The 25469-nt window shown below is 40.1% G+C and overlaps 2 protein-coding genes, 1 long non-coding RNA gene and 1 pseudogene across 3 annotated transcripts; 2 read left to right on the top strand and 2 right to left on the bottom strand.

The window, feature by feature from the left end:
• The first annotated feature begins 216 nt into the window (after window positions 1-216).
• LOC120286136 (disease resistance-like protein DSC2) lies at window positions 217-1577 on the top strand. The gene is made up of 2 exons (XM_039310809.1): window positions 217-818; window positions 920-1577. Exons 1-2 carry the CDS (start codon window positions 217-219, stop codon window positions 1062-1064), a joined length of 747 nt encoding a protein of 248 aa, XP_039166743.1. The 3' UTR covers window positions 1065-1577.
• Window positions 1578-1599: 22 nt separating this feature from the next.
• LOC104441205 lies at window positions 1600-3001 on the top strand. Its single transcript, XR_005550405.1, has 3 exons — window positions 1600-1657; window positions 1746-1801; window positions 2557-3001. It is a non-coding gene; the product is annotated as an uncharacterized LOC104441205 (long non-coding RNA).
• Window positions 3002-5285: 2284 nt separating this feature from the next.
• On the bottom strand, window positions 5286-6882 carry LOC120292822 (annotated as a pseudogene).
• A 1688-nt stretch (window positions 6883-8570) lies between these two features.
• Window positions 8571-13075, bottom strand: LOC120292556 (pentatricopeptide repeat-containing protein At2g35130-like). Its single transcript, XM_039310808.1, has 7 exons — window positions 12871-13075; window positions 12561-12793; window positions 11864-12116; window positions 11135-11283; window positions 10630-10835; window positions 9997-10121; window positions 8571-9221 (listed from the first exon to the last, which is right to left on the bottom strand). Exons 1-7 carry the CDS (start codon window positions 13073-13075, stop codon window positions 8638-8640), a joined length of 1755 nt encoding a protein of 584 aa, XP_039166742.1. The 3' UTR covers window positions 8571-8637.
• Window positions 13076-25469: the final 12394 nt, after the last annotated feature.

The raw sequence follows: 25469 nt of genomic DNA, 5'->3' as shown, positions 1-25469 counted from the left end.
CCACCCTCCATCACCTTCTTCAATGATGACCCCGCCCTAGAAACCCGCCATGCCTCTCGCAATTCCAAACTCGCGTGTCGGAACGTGTCGGAGTTGACCATGCATCACATTTTCCGACAGTCGGGGTGTTATCGGACACCCCGACTCCATACGCTGGTGGGAGCGATTTCGGAAGTTGAGTTCCATCTCGAAGAGAGAAAAGAGTTTATTGCAGAGATGGCTGCCCTAGCTAGTCTACCGTCTGGCTCCGCTGCAGTTGGCCTCGCTCGCATAAATCAGAGTGAGAAAAGAAAGGCCGTTTGTCGAAATTCCAGAGGTTTGGAGATGCATTGGCAAGCCCTAACCATTCGTTCCCCATTAGTTGTCCGTTCGAACTATGACGTGTTCTTGAATTTCAGAGGGGAAGACACTCGTGACGGCTTCACTGATCACCTTTATAACAAGCTAGTAGATGCTAAATTCTCCGTGTTCAAGGACGATTCGGATCTCCTCGCTAAGCGGATAGTGCTGGGGATTTTCGAGGCCATCAAGAATAGTAAGATCGCGATCCCCATCATTTCCAAAAATTATGGGGATAGTAAATGGTGCCTCAATGAACTCCACCAGATTATGGATTGCCGCAGACAGCAGGGCCAAGTAGTCCTGCCTATATTCTATGACGTGGATGTCTCTGATGTACGTGAGCAAAGGGGGGAGTTTGGAAAGGGTTTTAGGAAACTGGCGAAACACCATTCGCCGGAACAAGTGGAAAAATGGAAAGAAGCGCTGAGGTCTGTCACAAGGATTAAAGGATGCTCATTACGGGAGGATGCTGATGGGTATGTATGTATGTATATGTATTCATCTACAATTTTTGAATCTATATGTCAGATTCGTCTTAAATCTAAGCACGAACCCCTGGGCACTTTTGGATGAGCAGGCGTCAGGGACAGCTGGAGGAAATGGTGTTTAAAACGGTTTCGAGTATATTGAGACGGCCGTGGATCGAACGAATCCCCATGTTTCGTAAGTATTCTCTGACAGCTTTGGCCTCCCTTCAATTCCCGCATAGAGAATGCATGTGATGTTCGCGGAGTTCATGGCCTTATACCGATTCGGTGGCTTTTTAAAGTTACCTTGTTCTTTTGAAATTTCGTACGATTACTGTTAGGTTATATCTTATCACAATGGCTTTGATTTGTCGTGCTGCATTGTCGGGAAGAAAAGAAAAAAAAAATATGTACGAAGTGTTCCCAATCTCTAGCCCTCCTGCTACAAAGATCTTTACTTCTCACCTTGCTCGCCACCTCGAGTGTAAAAATATCAGTGTGTTCAGAGATGATGATCAATACCTCATTGGTAAAGATTCTGATCTCGAGGTTCGGAATGCCATGGACCACTGCAAGATATTTATTCCAATCATCTCTGAAGATTTTGCCTCATCTCCTGACTGTCTCGATAAACTAGCTCAAATGTTCAAATGCGTTGAAGAAAAAGGGCAGAATATTTTGTCCATCTTCTATGGAGTGGAGCCCTCGCAAGAGAAAAAATTACGGTATCGTTTTTGGATGGACATGCTGCGGCATAAAGTTCCGCAAGAGACTCGTGAACGGTTGCTGAAATCCGTCAATCGTGTTTGGTCAATCGGAGGATTTGTATCGGAAAACGTCGGCAACGGGTATTACTTTCTTCTTTCCCATCAATACCTTAATTCGAACTTTTTATACTTCTCATAGCTTATTTCAATATTATTGGGCAACGAGCAGGGATAAAGGGGAACTCGTGGAAGTGGTGTTCCAACAGGTTATCAAATTAATGCGGAGTAAGTAACAACTAGTTTTTAGCGTATGTGGTTCCTGTTTTAGAAGAGGGTTTTTAGAGACAATTGAACGTGTTGTCATTTATTGTTCATCGTTTGCTTTAGTTTGTTGAACACCGGCGAGGAATTCTTTTGTTAGAGTTAAGAAACATGTTAGCATGTTACGTTGTGTGTGATCTATTTAAAAAGAACATGTCGATTGTGGATTCAGATGTGACACAATTAATAGATGTCTCATGTTTGGATTTGGCAAAGTCTTGATCTATTACAGATAGAGAGTATATGAAAAGAAGATGGATGAACGGAAGGAGGACAGAAAATTGTCCAAACAATAAAAGGCCCTGTTTTTATATAAAGGTGCCATAAATGAGTTGTTATTATTTTTATTTTTATTTTTTGTCGGTGTTACTCTGCTCCTATTATAACTCTTACGCTCGGTGCTTTTACCAAGCCTCCTTGCAGGGCATTAGAATCGAAACCCATTTCTGAAATTAATTCGTCCCCACCTCAACCCTCCTAAACAAGATGAGATAATGAAAATGGTAAACAATTGCAATTTGCATCAACATAGCTTGAATTGTACAACAATTTGCCGGATCACTAGAAGAGAAGATCTCCTTTTTTAGCCCTTTCGTCTTTCTTAACATGGCTTGAATTGTGCTACAACTTTACCTGTCTTGTTTTTCTTCTCCCAAATATTGAACTTGTCCTTTGCCAATGTGGAAACATCACTGATCATGTGTCTCATTTTTTGACAGCTCGAAGTTGTAAGTCCTGGAGCATCCCCATTGATTCAGAAACTAACCCAGCTACCGCCAAAGTAGCCAAAGAACCTTTAATTGCGTTTTGCAGCTTTCTGCATATCTTAGCAGTGCCATGAAGTCAATGAGGTGCTGATCAAAGTAGTCGATTGTAACTACAGAAGGTATCTGGTTGGAGATTATATATGCGAAGAATAACTGCATCTAAGGATTTTGGCTCTTGTCCAATTATTCCTCGAACTAAAGTGCATTATAGCTACATGTGGAATAAAGAATATAATTGCTAATTACCAGATTCCCAACCAAGATTGTGCTAGTCTTGCTGATCCCTCCAAAGATCAAAATTCCAATGGATTCAAGTCACATGTTCATTCGATGTTACCTCTTTGAAATTCGAGACTCTTCCATATTTATATGCACGAACAAACCTCAAATGTTAGTTGCTTTCCAGTCAACTTTCCAAGTATTATAGTGCTGTCCTAATATACGTACAAAGTATCAAAACTCAAGTCAGATTTATCTACAGACGACTGACAGTCTTCGCAAGGGCATACTCTATTATAATGTTTGATTTCGCACTAAAAGTTCTCAATGCAAGAGCCCAACCAAAAGCACAGCACAAACAAACATAAAATAACCAGAAATCAATTCAATCTATCCAAATCTCAAGCCTGTCAACAGTAGAAGCTCTCCACATCAGTCCCAATCTCATCACTTTCGTTAAGGATTTAAAAAAAAAAAAAACTTCAGAGGAAATGAGCGCTGGACACAACGCGATGTGCTTGAGCAAGAACGTTCCGAAGCTCTTGCCATCAAAATCCATCTAAACTACCAAACCCCATCATCTATCACGCTCCAACTTAAAGCCCCAAAACCGTCCTTAATTGCATCATCAAGAAGCCTTAACGCATAAACCCTGATCATGGTCAGTCACACCCCGACCGGACTGCTAAAGGGATGATCCAGAACATGAAACCGAGGAAAATTAAGAAGGGTTTGCTGCGGCTGGTTTTGCCGCTGCGGAGAACCAATATGCATAGACCAAAAAGGGTTAGAAAACGGGAAGAGAAAAAAGGTGGAGGACGAAGGTTTACAGGCGACGGAGCTCGTGGCAAGCACGCGAGCAGGGGAGAGAAGAAATGAGGGTGCGCCGGAGCCTTTTTTATTCCTCGCCACCGCGCCAATCCTTTTATCCCGGGTTGGTTTTTTTAATTTTTTTTTCTCCTCCTTTTTATCAGATGAAAAGATCGTCGAGGACGTGGAAAAGGCTCGGGATTTCAGCTACCTACTGGAATCAAGCTCCAAGAAAGGACACTCTAATGTTTGTTGCTTCTCCTCCTTTTTTTTTTTGGATTGCTTGCGAAAGCTTCTGCGAAAGAGAGTTCGAAGAGGCGTAATGTGCATACATACAAGACAAGCAATTCAATGCAATTTTGCATAAACAACATTGATAAACACGGAATCGTTCTTCAATGGTTGCAACCCATAGGACACAAACAAATTCAGCACATTTACGGTGCAACATCAGCCGAATCATGTCTGACACGAAAAACGACTCGGGCGCTCTTCGCGGAACCCCATTTCCAACCCAGACAAGCTCAAACTCCAAACGTCTCTCTCCATCTCGCACGCAGCTTCTACGCAGTCAGATCTCCAGACTTAGGAATACTAGATATACAAGTGTTCATCAAGTTCTTCGTCATAGAAGAAGGTTGAGCACATACCAATGAGAGACGCCGGCGATCGTTGCTGGTTCTGGACACGTCCGCGACGACGAAGTTGGTCGCTGGTTCTGGCCAGATCTGGTGGCGACGCTGGTGGCTGGGTAGTGATGGTGAGGCTGGTCGCTTTTTTTAACAAGATCCGGTGGCGACGCTGGTGGGTGGCTGGAGACGGTGGTGGCTGGGTACCGATGGTGACGGTGGTGGCGACGGCGAGAATGGGCGATGGCGACAATTGTTCAGGTGGTGAGGGTAGCCACGTTGTTCCGCGGTACTGGTGTCGAAAGTTCCGCGCCAACCCGGCCCGGCCCAATCCTAACTAAACCCTATTGATACCGGCTCTCCACCTGAAGAAGACTGCGGCCTAGTCGCAAAATACCCTAAATTTAGGGTCGGGTCGGGTCAGGCCAACATGGGCCTTTTTTTATAGCCCTAGGGGCGGGGTGAGGTGGCCACTGTAGCTACTGCTATGAAGGTTACTGTCCCACTCCACTAAGAAATGTTTGTTTTGAACAACAACTATTCACTCCATGCTTAATTAGAAGCAATGAAGTCTTTTCGCATGAGATAACAAATGCCCAAAGCTTAAGGTGGTTCTGCTCGCGACACAGCTCAAATTGTTACAAGCTGGTCAAATTTTTTTCCACAATATTCACATAATGTAAATCTGTAAATTACACTTTAAATGTGGCCACAGAATACGAGAGATGCGAGTTTTATATGCCCAACACCCTTCACAAATAGAGAAGGTTGCGTTCCTTAAAGATTTAGATTGGAAAAACTGAATCTGTAACTAAGATGGCACAATTGTGATGGAAACTAAGGATTTCCAAGAATTATTACATGAAATTCTACACAATGCTCTACAAAGTCACAGTTGGAAGAAACCACAACGGTAAAAGTATGGCCCAGCTGGAGATGTCTGAAAAAAGGGGTGCCCGGTTGTCCGAGAGGAGTGCCATGCCTCCCCCTAAACACGACTTCAGTTTCTACAAGGGTAGAGGCTTAATGCTTTGCGTCTTCTTCTTCGAGAACTTCGAGTAGTCATCAGCCCCCATCAGGTTGTTCACTTCGTTTGCGTCTTTCGCCTCGACCTTTATAATCCACCCGTCCTCATATGGGCTCAAGTTAATCTGGAAAATCCACAGACAAAGAACCCTTCTATCAATCTGAACCTGACAACTACGTTTCGAACAATCTCCACAAAAGATAACAGTAGTTCAAAAGATGGCATTCAAGTTATTAGTTAAAGAGTAGCTACTCTAGTTAACACATCGATTCAAGCAAAAACCGGACCAACAAAATACCATCTTCTGTTTTTTGAATCAGTATGCCACGAAGAACCATAATCAACTAATCATTTCGATCTTAAAAACCAATGCAACAGGAACATAATTCTATAAAAGAACTCACTAGACCGGGAGATTTGTTGAGCTCTTCATTGACTTCAACGACTTTCCCTGAAATGGGGGAGTATATATCGCTGGTGGCCTTGACGCTCTCAACTGCGCCAAAGCTGCTGCCCCGTGCGATCGCAGCCCCTACTTCCGGCAATTCGATGTACACAACATCTCCCAAATGGTCTTGCGCATGATCGGTTATGCCAACAGTTGCAGAAGCGCCTTCAATTTTCACCCACTCATGAGAATCGGCATACTTGAGATCCTTGAGAACTGCAATAATTCCAAGACAGGGATACGCAATATGAGGCAATGTCTATAGCAATCAGCACACTCTGTATAAGAGGATGATCCACAGATTCCAAACAAGCTGGTCAGAGCGTGTGAATTAGATAATTGAAAATAGTCATCTGATCTTAATTCATGAATGAGCAGCACAACAAGAGGGAAAACTTCACGTTTAGGAAACAGATGTGATCTGGCTTACCAATGCCATTTGAGCTTTCAATTGGAGATGCTAGGGACTTAAATATTTCAATCCTTTTTTAGCACTGTCATTTTTTAGGCAGATTGCTCTGCAACTCATTCATGCTGATCAATGTGCTCTAGCTTTTGACTCGGCACCTTCTTTAAAGCACCCTTACATAACATATAACAATGCCACTTCGGCCCAAGCAACAGGGAACGAACGTCATTGGCTCGATCCCACCTATCTATGCTCAACACAACGATGCCAAATATGCAACCCGTTGATCGAAATCAGATCTTTTTCTCCTACTTTTTTCCATAGCATAGATCACATATCATTCATTCTAAAAACCATATCGGTGGTGAGCTCCGCCTCTATGCATAAATATGTTAATCAACTCACCATGACAATATATATGGAGAAAGTCTTAAAGCAAGATCTCAAGACAAAGCTTTGATCAATAAGAAGAAGATCAAGATAAAAAGCAGGGCCGTTTCTCTCCCTTACCTGTGGAAAATCCTCTGTGGAACACCGAGATCCTGAGGTACGAGGCTGCTCTTGACGCCCACAACAACCTCGACGACGCCATTTCTGTAATTCTAATCTCGGACTATCCCTCTTCAGTTGTCTGTGCACACTCCACAATGCCCTTCTCTCTCTTCTCTCCCTCTCCCTCTCCCTCTCCCACAAAGATTTACATAGGATGTGGAGTTTGGTGGATGTTCCTAAAAATAACTTCCTTGGTTGTTGTTGGGGTTGTTGAATGGAAATTTGGAAATTCAGTATAACTATTCCAAGTTGATCGAAATGAGGCCAAGCTGACAAAAAAAGATAATGGTGGTCAGTCACTTGTCTCAGCGAACTCCAATGAGCACAAAGTTTGTGGAATGCTGATTTTTGTGCACCAATATGAACATCACGTGCTTAGCGCCTGCAATATAGAATCTTTAGCAGACCATCTCCCATTTATTAAATCTCGATTCTCTCGCAAATTGCGCCTCCATTCATGTCAGCTAGTAGCTACCATAAAATCACTTCTTTCGGCAATTGGCCTGATGTTCTGGTTGAAGATTTCCTTCCATGGTTTTGTGTATATCAATGGGTCTTCCGTGACATTAAGAACACCCAATACTCCCGTACCACACACACCAGGGAATTTCCAAGGGTCGCACGTGTCTGTGCTCCTGGAATGGCCCGAAAAGAATGCCAAAAGCGTAGTGATTCAAACCCGAATCTTGAGCGAGGAGAGCAAACACATTCACCATTCGAGCAACCCCTTCGGATATTTACTTGTATGTTCAGGTAGAATATTCATCTTCGTATCATCAATTGGCACAATTTTGTTGTTTTACGTGCAAAAGGTAAAGTTTAATGAATTCTGTTAGTGAGTGTTTGGGGCACTAGTTAAACAATTTATAATTTCCAATGCATTGTCTTTCTCATATTATATGCATAATAGATGTATTAAAAATCAAAATTTTCCCGTATTAAGTACATTTAATAAGTAACCAGGAAGAACTCGTTAATAAGACTTAATTTCAATAACTATATTTAAGTATCAAAAAAACCTTTTGTAGAAGAATGACTAATGACTTTTTTTTTTAAGGTAACTTAATAACAACTTATGAATACTATTTTGAAAATACCAAATTTCATATAGCTTGAAAATTAGCATTTCTTATACTAATTACCAAGTTCTATTTACATGGCTTGTTAATGTTTTGAATTTACTAACTACTCATTGAATTACCAATCTAAATTAGATTGGTTTACTGACTTTAATTAAATTAAATTACCATCACACGACAAATGCGTTGGTCATCCGGGCTTCTCTCTTGGTGCTTCACTTTAATGTTCTTAAGGATATCTCCAAGCTACAGATAAAAACCTCTCACTTCACTTACGAAAGGACATGCAAGCATACTCAACCTAGCTCCTCGCACGACATTTGCACATTAGACACTAGAGCCCTATTGTTTTGCAAAATTCTTAATGAAAGGACATTCATAATATCGTGCTTTGAAACATTCAAATGCTAACCTTAGAAAACAATAGCCTAAGGGCAAAATCTCTCTCCCACGATTTTTTTTTTCATGTGCTTTAGGTACCTATCTTCAGCTTTCTTTGGAAAACAACCTGATTTTGGATTTGTTTCAAGAAAGAACGATTCACCATCATGAAAAAAAAAAAGAGCATCACCGTGACAAAGAACGCAACAGGACTCGACCTTTTGCAGAAAATTTCTATCAAACTACTGTTTAACAGTTGCGTTCTTCTTTTTCTGTAACATCAGGTTCGGCGATAACTATAGTGCGTCGTGCATATATCCAAAACCGTCATCTGGAGCTAGTGTGGTTGTGCCACGGTGGAACATTGACCAAAGATAAGGCAGGCTTGCCAACGCCGTGAACAAAGAAACCACACCTTGGACAGCCATAACATTTCCAAGATTGTTTTCGCTCATCAAACTATAGGAAGCGTGCTTCCTTTATACAGGCAAAGCAGTTCTCATGCTCTTGTGCATGGTTCTGATGACAGCGGTGACCTGCTCTCTCTGATATTCACTCGAACATGCCGAAAGCAACACTTTCGCAGTTCCTCCATCCGGGAAACAACCAGAATCAATCATTTCCTCGAAAATGTCTAAACATCTTTTGTAAAGCTTCTTTCTCGAGTATGCTCCAAGTCGAGACGTCCACGTCACAACATCCGGCTGTAACCTTTTGATTGGAATCATCTGGAAAAGCTCCTCGACTTTTTCCAAATACCCTGCTCGTGCATATGCGTTGATCAGTGTATTATAAGTGGTTATATCGGCTACATATGGCCCGGTTTCCATTGCATTCAACACTTCCTCCATCTTTTCAAATTGTCCTAATCGACCATAGAGGTTCAACATGCTGTTGAGGACGTGAGTATCTGGCTCAAGCCCAGATTGCTGCATCTGTCTCATGATGTCCTCACACTTAGCTACGTTGCCACTTTTCGAGTAAGCACATAAAAGTAGCATGTGCGATTTCATTGTGGGGACTATCCCTAGTCGCTTCATGTCTTCGAAAACAGATTCTGCATCTGAACCACAAGCACCGAGAAGGGTGAGATAAAGGATGGGGACAGCAGGCAAGTGCTTACGAGAATGAATCTAGCATCCACAAGAGATGCACTCTAATTTTGTCCCCCCATGTTTTTTATGGTTCCCAGACATGAGTGAGCAAACATCATGCCATTCCAGCATTCACAGCTATTGTATCAAACTTAAAATAACCATTTCTGTTAATCATAGAGTACATGAGGCCAAAAAAAAAAAAAGGTGGGGGCAAGATATTGGCATTGATTTTATTAGAGCAATCAGTATCTGACATCATAATATTTTATTTACACTCTAAAATTTATTGCGAGCTCATTTAGGAAAATGTGAAATGCAAAGCTTAACCAATCCAAAACAGAAAATTAGTCAGAAGAGAGCACTCTACATAGATTTTGTTTTTTTGCTATTCCCAGGATTGATCATGTCCCAATCTCCCCTCCCACTCGATAGAATGCTAATGGCCAACATTCTAGGTTGATTGCACTTGTTTGATTTTCAACTAAGCAAACTCCAGATTTCAATTTCATGCTCACTAATCTCTTCTGATAATTGAGAAGGAAAAAAAATGACCCATACCCACATGTGCAGTGTTTCAAGTTCAAATGTCATCAACCCCATAGTAACTGTGGATAGCATCATCTGCTCAAGTTGCTAACCTTCATAAAGACCCAATCAACACCATAGTATCTTTAGATCCTAATGGACTTGACTATTGGAAGATGATCTAGTACAGCATCATCAGCTCAAGTTGCAACTAACCTTTATAAAGACCTGATCTCCCATATGCATCTACCATAATATTGAATGAAGCCCTGTCAGGTTCACAGCCCATGTGCTGCATGAGTGAGAAGATTTCTGCTGCACCATAAGGATAACCTGCACGGCTGTTAAAGAATTTGACCTAATCAATTTCAGAAATGGTGAGAGAAAGGAAATTTTTGAGGCTCATGAACAATGCAGCTTCAAGTGCAAACCTAAAATATCTCTATGCTCCCTATGAACTCCTTCAGCTTTAACTTAATGGTAATCAAAAATCAGAATTCGTATTGTGCCTATAGATTTGAGGAGGCAAAAGCGAAACGTTACAATAATCTCTTCGAAGAATTACACAACTAAGTTCTCCTGACACTCATCAATTACTAAAGTTTTTAATGCAATCTAACCCTTCTTAGCATTCTCGCAAGTAACATAAGATAAAAATGCCATAATGTAAGTGATATGTTGTAATCTTAAAGCACCAGAGATTATAAGATTTCTCTTGTTGTGCTTCTTTGGTTAACTATCATGCCGCTACCTTCTTATCTATAAGTATTGTCACTGTACTTTTTTCAGTGCTTGCTAAGGTTATTGTCGCCAAAAAAACTAAAGAGAAGAAACCATATCAATAAACACCTGTAAGCTTCCATGAGTGCATTATAAGCATAAACATCAGGCTCATGCCCAGCTTCTTGCAGCTGCTCAAATATCTCTTCTGCTTTTTCACATAGCCCCTCCCTTGCAAATGCATTGATGAGAACATTATATGCGCAGATATTTGGCTTACACCTTTGACTTCTCATTTCATTGAACATCTTTAAGGCCATATAGGATTTACTTGCCTGTACAGGAATATACATGAGCGAATAGAAATTTCCACATAAGAGAACAAAGCATGGACTAACAAATGCAGATCATATGAGAGGCGAGCTGATCTCATACATTTCCTCTAGATAATAAGAATCATTTAAAATGATCAGCATCGAGTACATATTGCACTTCAGGCCAAACTTGTTAAGAGGACCTCAATCACTAATTAAACGTTGAAGTCGCAACAATGGAAGCCTGTTGCACTTTAATGTGACTATAGTTAATAGGACAGCTGCTGAAAGACATGAGTACATTGTACAATCAAAGTCACCTTTCCAAACAAGTTGATTAGCATGGTGTATGTCTCAGTCGTTGGTTGGCAAGACTCTCTCTTCATCCTATCAAAGTTCTTGATTGCCTTTTCAGGCTTTCCTCCCTTCATTAGCCCATCAATGTATGCATTATACACAGCAGCACCTGCTCAAATGAGAGATTTTCCTGTTCATGCCTGACTGAATGTGAAGTACCAAACATAAACTGGTGGAATGGAGTTAATACAATGCAAACAATGCAAAACTTATCTTCAAGGCCGCTCAGAGAACCCCTTATACTAAAACGATGCACAGAGACCTTATGAATGTTTCAGCTTGTAATATTCTTTTCATTATGAAATGAAAGAAATGTTGGCCCTTAATAATTCATCCCATATGATATTATACCAAATAAACTATCCTCTGTCTTTGACCAGGAAAAGGAAAAAAAAAAAAAAAAAACCTTGTGTCCAAAGGCTCTTTTCAGTTACAAACACCACAAAAATTATGGATGTAAAAGATAAGAGCAAAATGAATGATATTGCTATACATCCAAAGCAAAATAATGTCTTGCCCAACTTCTTTTTGTTACTTTCAGCAAGACAAGAAATTCATGCCAATCAACAACGCATCTTTACACCTTTCCACCTAGTACGTGCAAACCTATATATTTAAAGTCCTCTTTAGAGTTAAAAACTCAGTTAGCCCATGACTCTACCATCATACGATTAACTATATATTACCATAACGCACTAGGAAAAGGCCATATTTTCTCATCTCCGCAAAGACAGCCTCGGCTTTCTCTAGCAAGCCACATGTACAGTAGGCTTTCAGAAGAAGGGCATATGTATCCTCAGTAGGAACACACCGAGCTTCAAGAAGTTGCAAATACGTGCTTTCTGCCTTCTGATACATTGACTTGTGTCCATAAGCATCTATCAATAAATTGTAGCAGATTACATCTGGCTGGAAGGAGCCCCTATGCAGTAACCACTCACCTATCTGTGCATATCATCACAAACATTAGGAAAGTCAGAAACTGAATGTAAACAACATTGTGTATATCCTCTCTTACTGAAGAAAAATCATGACATCATACAGATATCAGCATCTAATTGAAGGTTTGCAGAATTTCCAGCTCTACAAGCCAACTTTGTCTACACTAAACGAATTGAAGAACAATTATAAGGATATACAGACCATGGATGTGAGGTCACTAGTGTCTAAAGCAGCAGAGGACGAAAGAACAATCGCATATCCAACCATAATCAAAAACAGAAAAAGCGAATGGCGTTACAAGCCAACCACTAAATATCTTCAGAAGATGAAATTCTTTCGTCAAACTTTGGTCAGCTCAAATTGCTTTGCAGATGTTGCATGAAAGATTCCTCCATTAAACAACAGAGAAAATAAGATCTAAAGAAAAAGATCTAATCTTCGTCTCACCAGGATTATTGGGTACCATTTCTTATTCAAACGAAGTTGAACAGCTACATTTATGACATCATCCCAAGTGGCATTAGTTGGAGGGAGAGTATCAAGACAAGCATTGACCCTGTTAGCATCATTTTCCTCCATAACGAAGCTCAGAATTTGCTGAGCACTAGGACTCAGAACTGGGAATATCCCATCCACAAACCCAGAGCCGTACTTCCAACCTTGGCTTCTCAAAGACCCACCTGCCAAAACTTGTCAAAATTAGACAAATTTTAGGCAAAAAGAGAACAATAGGGAAAAAGAATTTTTTAGTGATTACCCTTTTTCCTGGAGACCTTTTTGTGATCGAATCTCCTCAATTTGCCACGCTTATCGAAGTAAAAGCTGCCCCTCTTAAAATTGTCAAGAGAATCGCCTTTCTCCGAGCTACTTGATGCTCTCCATTTGAAGCTGTTGTCATGAAGCCTCGGCCTCGCGATAATGCATTTGAATAATGTGCGAGGAAGAACCCAACTTTCTTGCATGACTTGCTCTTTTCCTTCTACTGTTTCGTTTCTCTGACCACGTTCGCACGAAGCCAACTGGGTAATGCTTCAATCACTTGCTCGTATTCAGCTTCCTTCAATGGCGTTCTTGCTCCTGTCTGGTTCTTGATATTTTTTTCACTCGATATTTTGCGGAAAATATCTTATCCTAGGATGCGGTGTTAAAAAAAGGAGGAAAAATAAGGTCCTGGCTATAAGTTGTTACAAGAGTAAAAATATTTTGTATTTGTGTAAAAATACAGGATACCGATGTGAAAATTAATTAGGGTTAATACCCTAAAAACCCAAAAGCCAGTACACATATGACAAATTTACTCCAAACTATTTTTTTTTTATCACCAAAAACCCCAAATTGATACATATGTGATGATTTACCATCCGTTAGCTTCCGTTTGATTTTTCCGTTAATTTTTTGCCGACGTGGTTCGACGTGGCAAGCTATATGAAAATTCATAAGTTTAATACCATTAAAACCCCAAACCTGGTATATTTATGACAAATTTCTGCAGGCGATATATTTACGACAAATTTACTCTAATTAATTTTTTGATCATAAAAAACCTAAATTGGTACACGTGCGGCACATTTACTATATTTCAATTTTCCTAAATTTGATTGAGTTGTGATGTCCAATCAATTTTATTTTCCGGATTACTTTAACATTGCCTCCATATCATTAATACTTATTTTTTTTTCTTTTTATTGGAATCATTATTAGAAAATATTTAAAGACTACCAAATGTGCACTTCATTCTTGTGTCGAGAGGATACCCATTAACTAAAAGATCGACAGATCGCTTGCGCACATAAACAAAAGAAGTGCACATGTTGTGATTGCTTCACTCGTTTTTGGTTTATGACAAACTTGGCTTTATGTTTATATGTCTCAGCCCCACATGGTTTACTACTTGTCCGCAATATGTTTGTACGCTTACATATTACTCTTACTTTGCTGGTCCTTATTAGCGTTACATAGTCTTTCCTACCTTGAATCGTAAGTGTCAAAATTTTAACATGGAACTTGCATGTGAATGGTATGAGTGACTCGTACATCACATACTCGTTGAAATGTCGGAGCCAAAATCACTCATGTTTGTCGCTAATTTCAGGTGTGCTTTGAGTGTGATTCTTTTGTATATGTACGCAAACGATTTGTCCATCTTTTAGTTAATGGGCATCTTCCGGCACAAGAATGAAGTGCACATTTGGTAGCCTTTGAATAGTTTTCTAATAATGATTCCAATAAAAAAAATCAAGTATTAATGATATGAAGGTAATGTTAGAGTAATTCGGAAAATAAAATTGATTGGACATCACAACTCAGTCAAATTTGGGAAAATTGAAAGATGGTAAATGTGCCGCATGTGTACCAATTTAGGTTTTTTATGATCGAAAAAATTAATTTAGAGTAAATTTGTCGTAAATATACCAGCTTGAGGTAAATTTGTCGTAAATATATCAGTTTGGGGTAAATTTGTCATAAATATACCAGTTTGGAGTTTTTAATGGTATTAAACTTATGAATTTCCATATGGCTTGTCACGTCAGCAACCACATCAGCAAAATTAACGGAAAAATCGAACAAAAGCTAACGGAGGGTAGATCTGTCACATATGTACTAGTTTGGGGTTTTTTGTGGTCAAAAAAATAGTTTGAGGTAAATTTGTCACATGTGTACCGGTTTGGGATTTTTTAAGGTATTAACCCAATTAATTATCATAAAGGTATCGCTAGTTTCTTTCACCAATCAAAAGTCACTATCACGAAAGTCATTATCACCGGATAAATTACTAGCCACATCAAATTTTATATTTTATACTAAATTTATTAATTACATATAGGAGGGTTTGTACATTGGTATTGATATTTCAAGTACCACAACTAGTGGGAGAAGTCGCTAATATATAAGCTTACATTCACTATCCAATATTCATAATTTCGTGTGATTAAAATTATTCATTTTGGCTTAATCACGTAGAATGCATCGGGTCATTATAAATAGTATTAGAATAGCTATGGTTCATACTCGACAAACTCATATGCTTACTCTAATTACTTCTTTTGGAAACTAGGTATATACCCGATTCAATTAGTGACGTATTGCTTAGCCTACGTGAAATGGGCTGGCTCTTTGCATTGATAGTTGGCTGAAAAAAAAAAATCTCCTATGATTGTTTGCCGCTTTGATACTTTTCTATATAATAACATTCATTAACGCAAAACGGAACAACCCGTGTTCATGGCCTTGGAACAAAGGTGGTCTAGAAGATGTTAAAGAAGCTACCATCCATTTCTGATTTTCGTTTCTTCCTCTTGATAATTTGTTTCCTACCTATAAAAACCGAAAAACGAAGAATTGGAGCTGCACCGAGAAGATCAAACAGACATATATTACTGGCCTGCATTCATGCGTTTTGCCTATGTATTTATAGCATTGCCCCTAGCGGCTGTGCAAAGGACAATCAACAAACTCTCGCTTTGATCGCCTCTCTCTCTCTCTCTCCCCCACCACCATGAGATGCCGACACCGCTTTGTCTTCCTCCGGCAACCATCCTAGTGGAAGAAACAGATATAGGATCAACCATTACTCGTCTGTAATTTGGTTCATGTTCTTCATTTTTCTCATATTCATAACATTTAGCCATCTAAGTTAGATCTCCATGGGAGAAAGGGATGGCGATGCGTGGGTCCTGACCATAATCAGCCTTTTCTTTGTGTGCATCGTTGTAGGGGGCGTCTTCCTCGGCCTCTACTTATTCCGTCCTAAGACAGAATCCCCCAGCTGGTTCTACCTCGCCGGCATAGTCCTTGAGGCCATTCCATGGTGCTTTTGGCTTCTTGGTTATCTCTACTATTGGCTCCAGCCTAGACCTGCATATAATCCACCAAAAGGGTTCGCCCCTCGTGTAAATAGTGTTGACGCAAATTGCGTAATCCTAAGATCTCCATAACTAGAACAAGAACATGCATAATTGAATAGAAAGATTAACGCATCTGTTTTGGGATCAATTGTTCTTAAAGCGGAAGTGGAAACACAATGTTCCACGCGCAAGTCCTTCTCCTCTATTGCCCTCCATATCACTGGCTCAATGAGGCGGCCCCCTCACGTGTAGCGTTAGGTAAACGCCTCTTAGGTGAGAATACATATGATAATTAGGGTTAGAGGAGAGACTTGAGCACTATTTATAGAGTTTCCAGCCAGTCCCTCTCATTACGGGCTAGGCTCAACTCGGCCCACACTAGCCAGCCCATATTAGACTAATTAAGAAACCTTCTATCTCACCTTAGACCAAACCCCGTAAAACGGTAAACGTTAAACGGTAAATTACAATATCAATTAATGTAGTTCACAATTAGAAAAACTCTTACATTCTCCCACTTGGACCATATTAATTGAAATCGTACTGTATGTGTGCACATTGGTCCAGAGATAATTCTTAATAGTCAATCATATCCCATAAAGTCTTAAACATCGAATCATGGCGGTAACTGCATGTATACACACAGAGCCTTCCATGGTCACGAATGTTCTCAACTTTATTGATGTGGATTCAATATGATAGTGTGGCAAATGGATAACATCTTTCATAGAGAGACCCCATTTGTCAGTCACCATTCTCTTAACTTTAGGCGTCACAAAAACTTGTGCCACTAGAGAATGCTTTATGGTTCCAATGAATTCACTATGTCTTGTCCTTGTGGTTAACATTTCTTTATGTATTACAAGACATATGCACAAGGCTAATAACCGGATGCTTGAATGCCCCTAGCCTTCACTCAAGGTTTAAGCAATATCTTTGAGACTTTCAACAATATATATATATATATATATATATATATATATATTCAAAATAATAACAATCCATTCAAAAATATTTTATTCAATACAAAAGTTCACACACACACACACACACACACACACACACACACACACACACATCAAAGTATTACTAAATTGTAACAAAATAGATGCAAGCTTTATTCAAGGAAAAATAAAACACAGCTCCCACTAAATAACAGCATCCCAAGATGCTCCTAGGCTCATACTAATGACATGTCGATCAAAAACACACGGGCGTAGGCCTTTAGTTAGTGGATCTGCAATCATATCATCTGTAGGAATATAATCTTCTGCAACGTCACCATTCTGCACTGATTCCTTTATAGTCAAAAACTTGACCTCCATGTGTTTAGACCCATTGAGACTTCTATTGTTATTAATAAACAACACTGCAGAATTATTGTCACAATATAGCTGTATGGGTCTATCCACAAAATTAAAAACTGATAACTCTCTAATGAGGTTTCGAAGCCAAATAGCTTGAGTAGCAGTTGAAAAACATGCTACAAACTCCGCTTGCATGGTAGAAGAAGATATGGATTTCTGTTTTTCACTCTTCCATGATACTGCACCTCCTGATATCCATAAATATGTATCCTGTCGTTGACTTCTTATCATCTTGACAACCAGTAAAATCTGCATCTGAATAGCCTGCTAGTTGCAAGTCTGGAACATGTCTATACAGCAGCATATAATCTTTTGTTCTCTTTAAGTACCTTAAAACCTTCTTGACAGTAACCCAGTGATCGTGTTCTAGATTTGACTGATATCTGCCTAGAAGCCCTATTGCAAAAGCAATATCTAGCTTAGTGCAAACTTGAGCATACATGATGCTTCCAAGCACACTAGCATAAGCTATATCCTTCATTTGAGCTTTCTCAAAATCTGAATTAGGGCATTGTGAAAGACTCAATTTATCACCTTTAACAACAGGAGCAATTCATGGTTTGCAATCCTGTATATTGAATCTTTCTAAAACGCGATCAATATATGCCCTTTGAGATAAACCCAATGAACGGTGTGAGCGATCCCTATGGATCTCAATGCCAAGAACAAAAGACACCTCACCAAGGTCTTTCATATCAAAATTTTTCGATAACATCCGCTTTGTCTCATGTAGTAAACCAATGTTACTACTAGCAAGCAAGATATCATCTACATAAAGTATGATAAATATACACTGATCTACTTTGTTCTCAATAAATCCGAATGAAGTAACAACACTATGAAACTTGAAATATCATTGTCTAGAAGCTTGCTTAAGGCCATAAATAGACTTTTTCAATCTACAAACAAGCTTACTTGAGTCATCTGCTACAAAACCTTCAGGCTGCAACATATAAACCTCCTCATCAAGGTCTCCATTTAGAAAAGTAGTCTTAACATCCATCTGGTGTAACTCCATATCGTAATAAGCTATCAATGCCAAGATCACTCTAAAGGAATCTTTAGAAGAAACTGGAGAAAATGTTGCTTCATAATCTATTCCTTCTCTTTGAATGAAACCCTTAGCTACTAGTCTGACTTTAAACTTTTCAATCTTTCCTTTGGAATCCCTTTTAGTCTTGAATACCCATTTGCAACCAATAGGTTTACAACCTTCAGGCAATCCAACAAGCTCCCAAACACCATTATGTTTCATAGATTGCATCTCATCTTTCATCGCATCTAACCACAAATCTGATTGAGGACATGAGATGGCATCAGTATAAGTCACGGGATCAACTACACAGCCTATATCATAATCATGCTCTCCTAGGTAGACTAGATAGTCTGGTAGTATAGCTGAACGTCTTTCTCTAGTTGATCTTCTGAGTGGAGCTACTTCAACCTCATTCTAAATTTGAGGGGCTTGAGGAATTTCATCAGAAAATGTCGCAACAATAGGATCATGTGCCACAACAGGCTCAGTTTGTGGCGCAAGAGGCTCCATGATTGTCTGCACAGGATGAGACAGGGATCCAGTAATCCCCATCATACTATCATCTTCGATAGCTTGTGAGCAGTTACCCTTTTCAGCTACATCAAATTTCAGAAATTTTGCAGTATGATATTCCACAATTCTTGTACCTCCATTAGGATTATAAAACCAATACCCCTTTGAATGATCTGGGTAAGACACGAAGTAACACTGAGTAGTTTTGGAATCCAGCTTACTCAATGTTGGATTATATAACTTCACTTCTGCTGGACATCCCCAAACTTTAAGATGATTCAAGCTAGGTTTATGTCTAGTCCACAACTCAAAAGGAGTCAATGGAACCGCTTTAGTAGGAATGCGATTTAGAAAATAAAGAGCTGTTTTCAAAGCTTCTCCCCACAGAAGAATAGGTAAATTGGTCCTACTAATCATACTTCTCATCATGTCCATAAGTGTACGATTCCGCCTTTTAGTTACACCATTTTGTTTAGGACTTTCGGGCATAGTAAACTGACATATTATCCCATAATCCTCTAAGTATTTAGCAAACCGCCTTTAAAGTTGGCCAGCATCACCGTGCCTACCAAATTACTCACCACCACGATCAGATCTGACAATCTTAATAACTTTTCCCAATTGTTTCTCCACTTCAGTCCGAAAAATCTTGAATTTATCAAAAGACTCGGACTTTTCTTTAATCAAGTATAAGTATCCATATCGGGAATAGTCCTCAATAAATGTGATGAAATAAAAATTTCTGCACAAAGTAGCTGTGTATGGTCCACTAATATCAGTGTGAATAACCTCCAACAAGTCTGAACTTTGTACAGAAGATTTCTTCTTTATCTTAGTCATCTCACCTCTGCAACAGTCTACGCAAGTCTCTTGATTATCTTTAAGAGTAGGCAAGATATCAGCCTTTATAAGCCTTTCTACTCTATCTTTAGAGATGTGACCAAGACGTTTATGCCACAATGCATAAGACTGTTCCTTAGGTAGAGGCCTTTTGGAAACAACCTTTTCAGTGGAATAAGCAACGTATATGTCGTTGGGAGATAAGCTCAATCAATATAATCCATCGGATAAATTGCAACACCCAATCTTATTTGAATCATAAAACATGGAAATAGTATTACTCTTTATTTCAAAAGAGTATCTACACATGTCCAAACAAGACATATAAACTAAATTACACCTAAAAGAAGGTATGTAAAAAGTGTTTCTTAACACCATTCGAAAACCAGAATCTAAAATCAAAATAACATCTCCCACGGACTCAACGTCAACTCCAACACTGTTTGCAACACTGAGCTTTGATTCATCCTGATTTGGCGTTCTTCGGTTTATGAATCCTTGAATGGTAAATGCAACATGATTAATTGCACCACTATCTAGCCACCAAGAATTGGTCGGAACTTTAGATAGATTGGATTCATAAACAAATGCCAAATAATCATTACCTTTAGCCTCTCTCTTACTTCTCTTTGACAATCAAGCCTTAAACTTGCTGCAACGTTTCTTCACATGTCCTCTCTCCCTACAAAAGTAGAAAAGAACACCATCTTTCTTGGTGAATGCTTTCTTAGGACCCAGAGTGTTAGAAGGACCTGCACCTTCAGAATTTCCTTTATTTTTTAAAGGACCAGCAACTTCTGAATTGCCTTTGTGGCTATAGTTCTTCAACTTCTTACCCTTGTCACTAGCAGAACTAGAAGCATAAAGAACAATATGTCATTTATCTTTCTTCAATTTCTCTTCCTCTGCCACCAACCTTGCAATCAGGTCATTAACAGACCAGGTTTCATCTTGGGAACTATAATTGGTTTTGATAATCCCAAAATCAGGAAGAAGAGTATTTAGAGCGTAATGGACAATGCAAGCAGTAGGAATTTCAACATTGAGAGCCTAAAGCTTTGTCTGTAAATCAACCATCCTCATAACATAATCTTTAACTCCACCAGAACCATCATACGTCATAGTAAAAAGTGTTTGCATGTATGTTCCTATCTCAGCATTAGGTAAGACACGGTTTCTAGCCATCGAAGTTTCCATCATCTGTCTAGCATTGTAGTCTGCAAGCAAACCACTTTTCAAGTGTTCCTGAATGGAACGCTTCATGGACAGCAAGCAAATTCTATTGTTCTTTTCCCATGTAGCAAAATTTGCTTTTTGAGCCTCTATACTCTCAGTAATCAAATCTGCCGGCCGATTAGTAGTAAGAGCCATATAAACATCTGCCATCTCCATAGCAAACGGAAAATCCTCTCTCCATCTCTTAAAATTCGAACCAGCAAGAACCTCAATGGTGACGGAGTTACCATTTACAGAAAATGTGACTGAAAAACAAGCAGTATATATAATTAGCCTCATGTGAGCATTGTGTAACTTGACGTATAAGTACACATCCAGAGGGTTACATGCAAAATCACATAATCACCTTTAGGCAGAATACATGACATGCAATTGTACACTCCCCACATGATAAGGGTTATGAGAATATATTCCAATCTTCGTGAATTCATCACCTTTGGGCATATGAACCATTAGGATCGGTCACTCCTCCACCACACTATCATGTATCCCTCCATGAACTAATACACAATCACCTCCTTTGGGAGTATGCATTAGACCAGGAGACATCCCAATCAATATACGAGATCGAAATTTTTCAAACCCAATCAAGTGTGCCACTTTGATGGTCACAACTCAATTGAATCATTGAAATTCTCTCATACCAGGGATATAATCTTTACATCTCACATACACCATATACATGTGATTTAACTTTAGTGATAGATGCATCATATCACTCAAATCACATGCTATGCTAATTACACTGCCTTATTCATTAATAAAATACAATTAAGTTTAATTTTTATTAATGAATCACACTTTTATAATGTTTATGTGATAACATATCAATATCCCAATACATGTATTTCCAAAAACACAGAGAATACAAGAAAAATACGCAAAAATACACCTAAAAATTCACGTATTTAGGGCTTTGCATGTATTTTCTCATCCATAAAATCATCAAACATGCAAAATAAATTCACCACAAGATAGAGGACGGCCATACGAATCCAGCGCTGCTAGCCACGCGCCGAATGGAGGCTCCACGCGCCCACACGTGCCGCCTGAGTGCGCGGCGCGTGGAGCTCATGCGCAGCGCGTGTTCAATGCCTAGGCAGCGCGTGGCCGCGTGTGGGGGCGCATGCGGCCTCCTCCGGCGATGCGCCGCCGACCTTCATGCTCGTCTCGTCGAGCCCAATCCGAATATATAATTTAATTTAATTTTTATTGAACGAAAAATCTCGAAAATCTCAAATTAGGGCAAGATCCGCACTAATTAGGGCTAATCCGTACAAATTAGGGCAAAATCAATTGCGTTCAAGTTCTAAGGTTATGGAGGCTCTGATACCACATGTTAGACGCAAATTGCGTAACCCCAAGATCTCCATAACTAGAACAAGAACATGCATAATTGAGTAAAAAGATTAACACACCTGTTTTGGGATCAATTGTTCTTGAAGCGGAAACGGAAACATAATGTTCCACGCGCAAGTCCTTTTCCTCTATTACCCTCCGTATCACTGGCTCAATAAGGTGCCTCCTCACGTATAGCGTTAGGTAAACGCCCCTTAGGTGAGGATACATGTGAGAATTAGGGTTAGAGGAGAGACTCGAGCACTATTTATAGAGTTTCCAGCCAGTCCCTCTCATTACAGGCCAGGCTCAACTCGGCCCACACTAGCCAACCCATATTAGACTAATTAAGAAACCTTCTATCTTACCTTAGACCAAACCCCGTAAAATGATAAACGTTAAACGGTAAATTATAATATCAATTAATGTAGTCCACAATTAGAAAAACTTTTACAAATAGCACAACTGTGGCGCCAAAGCTAGCACCGGCGAAAAATCCACGGTCGTCGATGAAAGATTCCCCGCACAGTAGAGACAATGATGATGACGAGCGAAGGCACGTTCATTTTGGCGCTGTGATTGTGATGGGGAATGAGGAGCAAAACGGACGTCAATCCGACATTGAAGGGCATAATAATAATGCTCTGGGAAATACAGAAGGTGGAGGTGATCATTCTCATAGCAACACAGGGTCGACTTCAAGTACGTTGAATGATCAAGATCTGTTAATCGCTTCGAGGGAAAGCGAGATGCCATTGACTAGGGTTTCCTCTTGTAAATGAACCTTGTGTGAAGGTTAATGTTATACATTTCTGATGCATATGGTGCAAATAGCTGTCAATATATGTTATAGATCAAGATGGACGATCGAGTCAATGTGATTTCACTGAAAACGATTCCTTTTTTGGCTTCGAAATTCGAGCTGTGAATCTTGTTGACGAGATAGAAACCGACTGTAATGAGATTTTACCTACATGTGATAGGAATTGTCTTAACATCTGTGTGCAAGAGCAGAGGTCTCTGAAACTACATGTGTCGATTCGCGCATGGGCTCGAGCGCCCAATAATTTCTCCTCCCTCCGTCGCCGAACCACGCGTCGCTCATTTCCGCACTCCCCCTCCACCTCCACCAGTGATGTGCCGAAGAAGAGCAGCCAAAACCATCTTCTTCTTCTTCTTCTTCTTCTTCTTCTTTATCTTCTTCTTTTGTAAGGAGTCAGGGGACGCCGCCGTCTATGGCTTCTTGTAGTGGTCGTCGCCGCCGCCGGAGAGAAGGTGGAGCAGTCAAGCAGGAGGCCGCGGCCGGTCCTCCTCGACGTGGGAGCTGTTGCTTCTTCAAGTTCATACTCTCCGGCGCGCTCAACTTTGGGAAGCTCGTGAGTCGGTCAAATCTTCGCACTCTGTTTTAAGAGTTTCTCTTGCTCTGTGCTGTGTACCCATCAACCTGGAAAATGGGTCTGCGCGTTTGGTTTGGAACGAGCAATGAACTTTTCGTTTCAAGCCGAAGAAATAAAGAACAGGGTATTCTCTAACATGGCTGTTGATCGAGCAAAATTTCTCCTTTTTCGTACTTCGATGATATAAAAGTCTTCATCGGATGTGCGACCAGTTGTCCTAAACCATGGTGATGGCGGGCCTCATGGCTGCTGCCATGTCTTCTGCTAAAGTCTACTTTTTTGTATATATATTTTACGATTTGGGTCGATATGGGTTTTCGGACTATAGTGTTATGTGCATGGTTCAGGTTTCCACAACATCCTTTGAACGTTGCTATTCGGAAAAGAAGAGTAATTTCATGGATACAGAGTTAACTTATAGATGTTGATATGACATTTGTGATCCCACATTTTAGACCCACATTTTCTCTTAAAGTTGCGACTATTCAACATGAAGTTTTTCCACGCTTCGTACCCTTTCGTGACAACCGCCCATTTGGTAATCGTTTTGATGGGAGACGGGATATAAAAAAGAACGTACGTTCATTTCTGACGGGTGATGACAAGGCCTAACACAAACTCTCATATTGGGAATACATCATCAGTACGTGAGGGAATTGGGTTAGTAGCGTGTTCCCAATTTTTCTTTGATTTTAGGTTTTTCTGACGAACGTGAACAAGAACAATGGCTGGAGGTTTGTCTTTAATTGATTCTGGCTTCCGTATCATGAATTTTATGTCTTATAGTGAAGACTATCCCTGCAATGGAGACTATGCTTTGTAGGGCACACTTTGAAACCTTGCATGGATCTGTCCCTCCACTACCAAGAAGATCTTCATATTTGGCCGGCATTGCATTGTAACCGATTTCCCAACTTGCATGTTCGAGTTTTCTACTCTACAGTATTGCCATATGCTCCTGCATTAGTTGCAATGACTTTTGCAAAAGCAAGGAGTGCCCGCAATTGCTAGCCGTTATTGACTGCATATAAGAACATAGAAACCTTCAGAATAACAGCAAAATGCTCGATCCTTGACTCGATGCATTTCACTTAAAATGCCCAAGCAATTATCAAAGACATAAGGCAGGTTATCAATCAAGAGAAAAACTATAACATATTTCCCTAAAGCCCAAAAGTCTGTCATTAAAATATAGTTTCCTCAAGCCTACGGTGCCTGAGCCCAGGCCCTAAGGTCAAAGCTGAGGATCCTAGTGTCCCGGCCTCAATAGACCCGAGCATTGGGGACAAGGGCACTGGTACCAAGGTCATGAGCACAGCCTCAGTGGACCTAAGCCCAAGCATTGAGGACCGGGCCTTGGGCATCGAGATCCCGAGTTCGACCTCCATAATTCAAGGCGAGGGCGCTAGAGCTTGAGGCTGAGCCTCAATAGACCCAAGCTAGGGTGCAAAAGCTGGGCAAGCCTCGATGGACCTAGCCCAAGCAAAGGGGTTCGTCGATTGGGGTCCCTAATATAGGTGATGGGGTCGTAGGCCAAGGTAACCATGGAGTTGAACATGGGCACCTAGTCCTTGGGTCCGGCTTTTGGGGACTTAGGACTATCACTTGGGCATGGCTCATGCCCAGAAGCCAGGGATACATTCCCAAGCTTGTGCCCAATTCCCCGACGATCCATGTGCAAGTTAGCAGTGCCAAAATAATAACAATCTATTTAAAAAAATCAAATCAGAATTTCTTTACAAAACAACATAAAATATCTTCCAGTTCATTTTCAAATATAAGCT

This window comes from Eucalyptus grandis, chromosome 4, assembly GCF_016545825.1.
Source record: "Eucalyptus grandis isolate ANBG69807.140 chromosome 4, ASM1654582v1, whole genome shotgun sequence".
In the NCBI taxonomy this organism is placed as follows: domain Eukaryota; kingdom Viridiplantae; phylum Streptophyta; class Magnoliopsida; order Myrtales; family Myrtaceae; genus Eucalyptus; species Eucalyptus grandis.
This window is presented reverse-complemented; position numbering and strand designations above follow the sequence as displayed.